This window comes from Rhineura floridana, chromosome 20 (genome assembly GCF_030035675.1).
Source record: "Rhineura floridana isolate rRhiFlo1 chromosome 20, rRhiFlo1.hap2, whole genome shotgun sequence".
Lineage (NCBI taxonomy): Eukaryota > Metazoa > Chordata > Lepidosauria > Squamata > Rhineuridae > Rhineura > Rhineura floridana.
Window position 1 is genome coordinate 3,523,381 of NC_084499.1, and position 10,862 is coordinate 3,534,242.

The 10,862-nt window shown below is 45.9% G+C and overlaps 1 protein-coding gene across 1 annotated transcript; it reads right to left on the reverse strand.

Moving 5' to 3' along the window:
* Positions 1–2,304: 2,304 nt before the first annotated feature.
* NDUFA8 (NADH:ubiquinone oxidoreductase subunit A8) lies at positions 2,305–10,777 on the reverse strand. The gene is made up of 4 exons (XM_061604211.1): positions 10,595–10,777; positions 8,573–8,736; positions 7,294–7,459; positions 2,305–2,567 (listed from the first exon to the last, which is right to left on the reverse strand). The coding sequence occupies exons 1-4, from the start codon at positions 10,643–10,645 to the stop codon at positions 2,430–2,432; spliced, it is 519 nt and encodes a 172-aa protein (XP_061460195.1). The 5' UTR covers positions 10,646–10,777; the 3' UTR covers positions 2,305–2,429.
* Positions 10,778–10,862: the final 85 nt, after the last annotated feature.

The following is a 10,862-nucleotide window of genomic DNA, read 5'->3' on the forward strand; positions in this document are numbered from 1 at the left end:
GCATTGGGCCAATCACTGCCTCTACCTGAGCCTGCAGCAAAGCGTTTCCATTGGCCACACTTGGAGGGGAAACGGGTTGATCTACCAATCAGCTGCAAAATCTGTCTGAAGCTGAATTAAAAAACATACTTGAGCCAATCCAGCCAGGTTTCAGAGTAAAAAGGGGCAGAGTTTGACCACTGTCACGTGCCCATTTTCAGAAAAGAGAGGTGGAGACGCACTGGGATTGGCACAACAGTGTGTCTCTTCTCTCCTAGCAGCATCAGCCAGTGTGACCATGCTCCCATTAGCACCAGCATCATACAGCCAAGGCTGATGGGAGTTGGCACCCTCCAGACGTTTCAGGCTGCAAGTTCCCAAAGGGCGCTCAGTTTTGACAAGAAAACTCAGTTCGGAATCCAGGAAAGGAAAACTCAGTAAGAACACACACAACCCCCCCCCCTCCCCAGAATTGTAAGAATTATACAGTATATCTAACCATTTGCTTTTGGGATTTAACTGCTTTGAGAAATACTTCTAAAACAGAACTGCTCTTGAAAAAGTAGCCCTGTTGGCAGTGGCACCAGAAGGATTGAGACAAGAAAATCAAATCATACGGACACCCACCTGGCCGATTGTTCTAAGGGCATCTGCTGTTTTAAAAACACTTGCATGCTGTATATTCTGATTCGTAAACAGGCCTGTAATTACCAACGTTTTATTTACGTTCTCTTGATGTACCGCTGCTCTGTGTGTACGTCATTTTGACCTACGATCAAGACAATAAAATATAATCCAACAACATTTCTGTAATGGATAAGAATAATATAAAGTGAGACTACCTAAGTACTATAAATCAGCCTTCCCCAACCGGGTGCTTGCTGGCTGCTCAAAACATCTGGGGGGCACCCTGTTGGGGAAGGCTCAGGCTCATGCAAATACTTTCTGTCCACACTGTTTATGTAAGCCATGTATTTATGTCCCAAAGCGCTCTCAAGAACATTAAAAATATTACTATTCAAGACAAACAAAAAGTTGTAGAGTGTTCCAGAACTAACTTTCTAGGCAGGGGAAAACAGGCGGGAGGCTTTGATGGCAGATCTAGCCATGTGGCTGCCCCTTCTCAGGCCCTGAATCTTTCAGAAGCAAATGGAGCAGGTACAAAGCAGAACAGAACCCTCCCACCCAAATTCTTTGGTGTGTGGTGATTAGCTATAACCAGCCAAACACATGGGGACAATTAAAAGCCCAATCTTATGGAGACAGATGGGACAAACTGGACTTTCCTATGGTAGAAACAAATGCAAAAAGGGACTTTCAAAAAGCCACAGAAGTTTTGGCACTGGCTAAATCCCCCAAAAGCAGGTATGAGGAACCTTTGACCCTCCTGATGTTGGTGAACTATAGTTCTCCATCATCCCTGACCACTGGCCATGCTTGCTGGGGCTGATGGGCGTTGTAGTTCAGCAACATCTGGAGGGCCAAAGGTTCCTTGTACCTGCCCTAAGTCCCAGGAAATACTGCAGAAAGGTTATGGCCATTGCATACCAGAAGGATGGAACGTGGACAGAGCAAGCAAGGAGAACTTTGCATTCATAACTGGGATTAATCTCCGCACTAAAGGTGTTACGGAGTAGGGGGTCGAGATTGTAGCAGCCATTCACTCTCCCAGAACTTTCAGAGGTCAAGGGTCAGGGTCAGGGAACAGTGGCAGCTTAAGGTTTTACAGCACTGCTCTTCAACCTTGAGGCCCCAGATGTTGTCAGACTACAGCTCCCATCATCCTCAGCCAGCATGGCTAATGGTCAGGGATGATGGGAGTTGTAGTCCATCAACACCTGGGGACCCAAGGCTGAAGAACAGTGTTTTAGAGGGTCCTTGGAAAGACACCATGCCCCCCCTCCCTCAGTGAACCCACCTTCTCACCATCAGTATAAGCAGCTCCTCCTTCCCATCACCACCACTGCAACTTGCCTGCTTGCCAGGCAGAGAGCCAACAAGCAAGCAGACTGTGGTATCTCCTGATGCTTCTTCTCACCACCACTGTTGTCTGGGTCAGAGCAAGGGGCAGGTGAGCAAGCAAGGAAGTTCACGCTGGGGTGATGCCCAACCAAGCTGACTCTCGACACTGGCCCTGGCAGGGGAAGGTGATATTCCCAGCTTGCCCCACCATACATCTTTTCTTAACCTATTTTGTCATGAGCCCAGAGGAGATCATCTTCCTCAAAACTGTTCCAGGGGCGTTATTCCAGACATATTCTTGTACTTTACGTTTCCGAAACGAAACACACACACACACCCCTAGAGAACACACCAGGCAAGCCATACCATTTAAAGAATACATCTTTAATGACCACCAAATACAGATGGCATCCAAAACACACCAGCAAAGAGTAATTTGCAGTCATCAAGAAACTTGATATTGTTTTGAAGCGTCCAAGACATCTTGTTTAAAAGCTGTAGAAGAATTTCTTGCTCCCATATTTAGACGGCTGCAATTCGCCTTCGGGTGGTGGGTTTGACGGTGGTCTTGCCCTAGAACTATAGGGATTCTCAGGAAGTGGCCGCTCAGTCTTCACTTTGGTGACCTGGAAGGGGAAGAATCACATTGGGATACCTTGTGAGCAGCAAAAGACCTGAAAAGAGGAACGGGCAGCTTTGCAAGAGAAAGACAAGACATCCTAATGGTGTAAATAACTGCTAACAAATCTGCAGCGAGGAATTTGAATATATAGAGTTGTCTTATTATATTCCAGGGGTGGGGAAGCCTTCCAAATGTTGGACCTTTTTATCTTATTAGTCACCTAAAAAAAGTCTAAGCAACTTACAGAAAGTTAAGCGCCGAGGTGGCATAAGAAAACCAAAAAGTAATACATCTCAGTAAACCCACTGCAGTAACCCAGCTGAAAAACAACAAGGAATTTCACCAGCAAAACATTCCATCAAATAAGCCATAAACCAACTAGTCATAATCTGTCATAAACCTGAGGGAAGAGATAGGTCTCGAACTGGTGCCTGAATTATGTTAAGCACGGAGCCTGGCAGATCTCACTGGGGAGAGCATTTCACAGGCAGGAGCCACAACCAAAGAGGCCGTCTCCCTTGTCACCCTCCAAACCTCCTCCGAAGGAGAACACGGAGGAAGGGCTCAGATTAAGACCAAAGAGTCCATGTAAATGCACACTCAGAAACGTTCTCTGAAAGATACTGAGGTCTTCAGCCATAAAAAGCTTTATAGGTTAAAACCAACACTTTGATTTGGGCCTGGAAGAATACAGGCTGCAAGTGGAGCTGTGCTAGAATCAGTTTCAGGAAAAGCGGCACCCAGACTCTGCTTGAAGGTCTTGGATGACCAACTTAAACTACTTTTCTGCCTGTTGCACCAGTTGTAATGCACTGATTTAGATAATGTATGACTTTTGATTGTATTTTTCCAGATAAGCCACAGCTCGTTTGAATGAAGCTCACAGACCAGTTTCAGCACCCCTGTTCTAGAAATGGCTCCTCAAGCCTGTCAGCAGTCAGGCAGCCACTTTCTGCACAAGATGCAGTTTCTGAACGGTGTTCAAAGGCAGCTCCACAAACACCGCATTTCAGTAATCCAATCTTGACGTTACCAGAGAAGAGACTACCGCAGCCAGATTATCCCTGCAAGAGGGTCATAGCTAGACCACATCAACCAAAACTTATCCAACAACACTGGGCAAGAAAGTCTTCCAGACTAGAGATGTGAAGGCCGGGGGGGGGGGGGGGGGCAAAAAACCAGTTTTTTTCAGGTATGTTTTCAGGTTGAATTTTGCAGGTTATTTTCTGGAAAAATGAGAAACAATGGAGGTTTCTGTTTTTTTTCCAGGCCTTCACATCTCTGTTCCAGACACCTCACAGGAATTACCTGCTCCAAGGGTGGAGTCCAAATCTCAGTGGATGAAAGCCGTTTTCTCCTCAAAATGCCTTGCAAACACGTCGTCGTAAGCTCTGGATGGCTCTACCTCCTCCTTATGGTAATAAGCTCATAACCACCTGAAGCAACTTTGCGGGATAGCATACCAAGGACTCAGTGGAGGTGGAAAAGACAGCCACTTTCAAGCACCACTGAGAAGAAGACTGCAACCTGAGCACACATTGGATTCAGTTGCACCCACTGGGAGTTTTTCCTCCCCCTGTACTAAAGCCTCCTGCCATTCAACAACTCCTGACCATTGTCTGTGCTGCCTGCTGGGACTACCAGTAGAGGTTCTCCATCCCTGCCATTGGCCTATCTAATCCAATGTTGACTACTCTGATTGGTAGTGACTCTTTAGAGTCACTTCTCAGGCAGAGGCCTATTTCAGCTCTGCTACCCAAGAAAGTTTTAACTGAAGATGTCAGGGCTAAACTGGGGCCTTCTACATGCTAATGGCATGCACCCTACCACTGAATTAGGGCCTCTTAAATCAAGAAGCAATATATAACATGTGTGTGTATGTGTTTGTGTGTGTGTCCTTCCAACTATCATTCAGCTACTTGCACAACAGAAAACACAGTCCAAGCCTCACAGATCACTGGGGGGGGGGGTCTGAGAAAGGGGCATTCTTACCTCTCCCCCACAAAACTGAGAGCATGAAGTCTGCCTTGTAAGATCAGACAGCCCTTCAGCACAAAGCAAGTGAATGCACAGCAGGGCTTCAGGCTGCCAAGGGTCCTGCTACCACCACTCATTACACAGGCTCAGCCTCAGACTGCAAGAGGGAGGGAATTTGCCATAGCTTGCAAAATGCAGAAGTGATGCAAACAACTCCTCCTGGTTGTTCCCTTCTAATACAGGGAGAGAGGCATGCAGACCCACTGATTAAACCCCAAGCAGTAATTGCATTATGTAATGAGATTGCACAAGGACCCAAATCTCCCTGGGTTGGAAGTGTAGCCAAGGCTGCAAAGTTCTAACGCTACACAAAAGTGACCCACGCTGCTCATTGGCTCCTGGGGCCCAGGGAACCAAAAATAACCAAACAAAAGATCAGTTTTGGTTTTTCATATGCATTCTCATCAGTAAGACGCCACAGCAACTAGAGAGAAGGTAGTGTCCAAGTGCAGGAAGTTGCAAGAAGGAGGGGCCAAGGAAGAAGACCCTCTCAGTTTGTCCCTCCATCTCCATTTCCATAGGCAAAACATGTCCAAGATAGAAAGGAAGGAAGGCTATACTTGGTGGGAAATGAGAGCCGAGTTGGAGGGGCTACAGCAATGATAACTTGTGCTTCAGAACTGCAACAGCCAAGGTGTATGGTCAAAGTGTTGCAAATCTCAAAATATTCTGTACATGCACAGCCACCCCACCCCACAGCTGGGCACGGCTCTGCTTTGAGTTTAACGAGCCTGGCAGCAGCACAATATAAGAGGCAGGAGTACAGACTGGATGCTGTGTCAAAACCAGGCCTTTCTGCCCCTCGTTCAGTCACGCTGTAAATGGAACATAGGAGTCAGGTCCATCTAGTTGGTCCATCTAGTTCAGCACTGTCTATACTGACTGGCAACAGCTCTCCAGGGTTTCAGGCAGGGGTCTCTCCCAGCCCTACCTGGAGATGCCAGGGATTCTGCATGCAAGACAGATGCTCTGCCACTGAGCTACGTCCTCTTCCCTTCTGTCTGCTTCACTTGCATAGGAAGCTCCCTTATATAAAATCAGATCATTGGTCCATCTAGCTCAGTGTGGTCTACTTTGGCTGGCAGCAGCCCTGCAGGTTTCCAGAGGGGTCTCTCCCAGTTGTGCCAAGAGGTGTTAGGGTCTGAAGCTGAGCCTTCTGCATGCCAAGCATAGACTCTACCACTAAGCCACAGTCCTTCCACTCAGTGTTGCAAAGCCTATGTCACACACTCCCCTCCATGTCCTTCAGAGAGACACTGTCAATAATGATCAGAAAGTGGTTGTTCTAACATCACACCTGACCTACAGAGAACATACAGAAAGGCTCCACAACAGAGAACTTGTTTGCTCGCAATGCCAAAATCGTAATTTAGAAGTAACTATGATTTAATGTGCACAACTTCCTCCCCCACTCCTGATTGTGCCACACAAGAGAGCAAAGAAGCCCTAAACAAGACATGGGCAACCCCCTGGCCCCTCAGGCTCATTGCGACATGTGAACACAGGTTTCTGCAGGCTTGCAGGTAAAACAAACTATGAGCAGAAACACAAGGACAAATCTTGGTTTCCAGTTCTGGTTGGAGACAGACAGACTACAAACCTGCAGGAGCCAGGATTTGCAAATCACAACAGGCCATACTCTATAGCTTGTGTCTTCCCTGCAAGACACAGTCAGAAGTGGGGGAGGAGCAAAGCACTTTGCATTAATCCATAATTTATTTTTTAAATTTAACACTGCATGCAAACTAGGCCGGAGGTACCCTGTCTGCCAGGAACCAGCTACTCTCTCCAATGCAAGCCCGAGAGGCAAATCTCCTATCTTGGCTGAGCCACAAACTAACTTCAGATGACTGAATCCACCCCGTGGTGTGGATGCTCACGTTTGTTGTGGTGTAAATTTGTTAAGCAGAGAGTAATGGTCTGAAATGTGTGTGTGCCAGTGTGTGCGTTTACCTAAGGAAGCAGGCTTTTACCCTGCATTGAGATCACTGAGACGTAAGACTTAGTAAAATTAGAAAAACTACTTTATTTATAGAAATACATCGTAGATAGAAAGGCATACCTAGTTCTAACTTGTTCTAACTAACTAAGTTGGAGGCACAATGCCCAGATGTAGGAATTGCCCTCATGTCTAGGAGAGAGAGAGAGCAGAGACAAAGGTGTCTCCTCTCTCCCAGACAGTGGAGAAGAGAGAAAAAGGCGGAAGGAGGAGGGGCGGATAAGCTTCCCTGAGCATATCAGTTTACAAGGAAGGAAGGAAGTCAGAGCATCACAGGTAAAGGTAGGCAAGCCTATCCATCTGGAGGACCCTAACTCTATCTCCCTTCTGGAACATAACCAAAAGAACAAAACAGGAGTTGCTCTTGCCCCACTTCCAACAAAGTTACGCCACCACAAGTCTCTAGCAGGCAAAACTGCCCAAGGAAGACTTAAAAAAAAAAAGGAGGTCCAGATTTCTAGCGGCCAGCCTCCACGTTTTGGGAGTTAGCCCGGATGAAGGACTAGGTCAAGTTTGGCAAATCCCTCATGGGCCAACCCCACGTTCTGGCCTTGCCATGTGTTAGGACAACGCGCAGGATCAGGTGACAATAGCAACATTCAGGACAAGATGCAAGGAGGGGGGAAAAACCCTGCAAGAAGCGATTGGCTTATTGACATCCAGCACAAGAGACGCCAAACACATCCACAGTTACCTTTGACAGCTGTCCCAGGTCAGGTCTCACCCAGCCCAGTTTATCCAGGACGCACTCATCAAAGACCTCCTGCTGCTTTCGGCAGTGGCGAAGCTCTAGCAGGTGATTATAGTCAATGCACGTCCAGTATTGGGTAAATGGCTCAGCACAGTGCAGTTTGACCTGCCTGGAAACATCAAGAGGCTGCGTTAACGTTTCCTATGAGGGAAAAGTGTGCAAAGTAATTCTTAAAAGGCATATTTTTATTTCTGTTCATGTTTGTTTGAAGAACACAGCAATCATCACAGGCTCCTTAACTGGGCCAACAGACTGTAAAGAAAACCTGGGTTCAATTCCTTGACTCGGACAAGCCCTTGTGCCTTTTATGGTCACTCCAGACCCTCCTCTGAGGCAGTATGATTCTGAATTCTAGTTACTAGAAACTGCAGGAGGGGAGAGTGCTGTTAAGCTCAGGTCCTGCTTGTGGGCTTCCCATAGGAATCTGATGGCCACTGAGAGAACAGGACTAGATGGGCCACTGGCGTGATCCAGCAAGCTCTTCTTACGATCAAACACCTGTTTTTCCTACAAAGAGCTAATATCTATGGAGGAAAAAGCATGCAGGTAAACAAAAAAAATAAAAAATTAGCAAGTAATCTTATGTCACTTATTTTGACATGAGCAAAGCAAGCAGGCTTCAGAGTGTGCATGTGACTGTTCTTTCTACATGAAAGTTCTCTCTGTGTCAGAAAAGATGTCCCTGTCTTGAACAGGTCTTTAGTTTTGGTTCCCTGTCGCAAGTGGGAATAGGTGTGTCCCACCCTCGCTGCAAGGAAAACATCATAAATATTATTTATTATGTTTATACCTTGCCTTTCTATTTAAAAAAGCTGCCCAAGACAGCTAACAACAATAAAATCTACAACAGAAAATATCCAATCCGAGTAACAAATAAGCAACAATTGCTTCAGGGGAAAGAGATTCAGTACCTCTTGCAAAGCCCACTTGGGAGAAAAAATCTCAAAAGGCAAAATGACTAGTATTACTAAAAAAAAAAGGTGAATTTGAAAACTCCCATGAAGAGAAAAAGAGATCCCTAGACAACCACTGCAGGGAAACAGGATGCTAGACGAGATTTATTTATTTGAAGGATTTTTTTTCACACTGCACTTTAACCCCAAAAAGGCCTCCAAGATCAATAATAATAATAATAATAATAATAATAATAATAATAATAATAATAATAATAATAATAGATGAGCCTTTGGTCCTATTCAGCAGCGCCCCTCTTATGGCATACCTGAAGAAGTCCAGCGCACATCTGTTCACCTCCTTGCCTTCCTTTAAACATTTCCGCGGGTCCTTCTCTTCCCAGCGGCAAAGCATAAATTCCTTGTTGGGCCTGTCACACTGTGAGCCATAATGGTGGGCTGCAGCTTTCAGCACAGCTGTGCTAACACTCACCTGAGGAAAAATGGAAATTGACTGTCTTCAAGTCGCTCCCAACTTATGGCGACCCTACAAAGAGGTTTTTCATGGTAAGCGGTATTCAGAGGGGGTTTACCATTGCCTCCCTCTGAGGCTGAGAGGCAGTGACTGGCCGAAGGTCACCCAGTGGGCTTCATGGCTGTGTGGGGATTCCAACCCTGGTCTCCCAGGTCGTAGTCCAACACCTTAACCACTACACCACACTGGAGTGAGTCAGAAATCAGGAACAGACTCAGAGTGTGTGTGGAGGTGGGGGAATAAATAGGACTCTTGCAAGCACTGAGTTAGCTTGCTGAATGCATGTATTCTCTCCAGCACTTCTGTAAAATGGGAACAAGAAGCCCTACCCTCACAACCCTAAGGGGCCACACGCAATAAACCTGCAGGCTGCCCTGCAAGGTTATTAAGTACTGTACCTGGATAAAACAATAAAATATGTAATCTAACAGTACTTGCATACCACTTAAGTATAAATAAAACCTCTAAGAGGTTTACAAAGAATATAAAATATACATTAAAATTGTTAATAAAACAAGTTTTTTTAAAGAAAACAACATAAATACATTAAAATAGTAATTATAAGCTAAAATTACAGATTAAAATACCTGTCAATTTTTACATGTCTGGGTAGGCTAAAAACTAAACAAAAAAGTTTTCAGCAGGTGGCAAAAGAGGTACAGAAAAGGTGCCTGCCTAACGTTAATGGGCAGGGAGTTCCAGAGTGTAGAAGCTGCCACAAGATTGTTATGTACATATATAAAATTAATGACATGCATAAATACAATCAATAAAAAAACACAGATGACAGTCTTTAATAATAAAAAACAGGAAAAAATGTTTTATGTAGGATGGAACCAACCAGATTGATGACTGCAAGTACAGAAGCAGAAGTAAGGGAGGGTGCTAATAAAGATTAATCTGGATTGGTGAAAATCGGACTTTTTGTGGAAGTAAGAGAAGCTAATCACATCTTGTGCCAAAATGGAGTATCAATGTAGTAAGAGGGAAAAGGTAATTTTTTAAAAAATCAAGGCATTTAGATTGTCAGTTTTTACCTGCATACACCACACCGAACCTTAAAAAGGCAACCAATACAATACTTTGAATAAATGCCTCCCCTCTCCATGCAAATGTTTTGTGCAAGGTGGTGCATCTCATTGACATTTGTGATAGCAAATAGCCTGGGAAGAGGGAAGACCATCACCCCAGAATATGTAATCTAGATTTTAAAAAGGGCAAAACCCCAAAAGCCACATGGCATCAAACTAACAGGATTATTACAACATAAACCTTCACAGACAAGAATGCACATTCTGCCATAACAAAATCTGTCTGACTCTCTTGCTGTTGTCTTTGCCACAGACTGCCACCCCTCTGGAAATTCCTAAACTGCACAAAAGATGCAACTTTAATTGCGTGTGTGTGTTTGAATATTATTATGATTGTTAACCACCACCACCACCCAGCCCCCTTCTGCCCCACTTTTCCATCATGGATATTCAAGGAAGCCAGTTAAAAATATAGATGACTGATTTGAAAAATCAATGAATTCTACCAACTGAGAAAGTGGGGAGAAAGGCCTTTAATTTGGGGGGGGGGGTTGATCCTAACCCCCAGTTTTGGGGGTCCGACTTCCTTATTTGGAGGGGGGAGGATAAAAAACAGGGACCCTGACCTTGAGCTGACATTGGGGGTGGGGAAGCCTTATGAGGCGAGAGGGAAGACTGACAGGGGGATCCTAGCCTCCCCTCCCCCACATATATGGCGGAGGGGAGTTCTGACTGGGAGGGACACTCCGGGGGGTCACCGCCCCCCCACAATTCCACTCCCTCACCTCCTCCACTTCGAGCTCCTGCTGCGAGGGTAAGTCCACGGTAGCCGGCATCGCGGCCGGCGGGCGAGCTGGCCTGACTCGGCTCAGACCTCCCCTTCTTTTCCCCTTCGCCGCCCTCCCTCACGAACTAGGCCGCACGGCGCCACTGCGCATGCACCTCCCTTCTCCCCCTCCCACCAGATCGAGATGCGCACATGCGCTCACTCCCCCACCTTCCCTTCTCGTTGTGTCTGCCCAAGAGGGGAATGGCTGAAACAGCTTTCTTCCT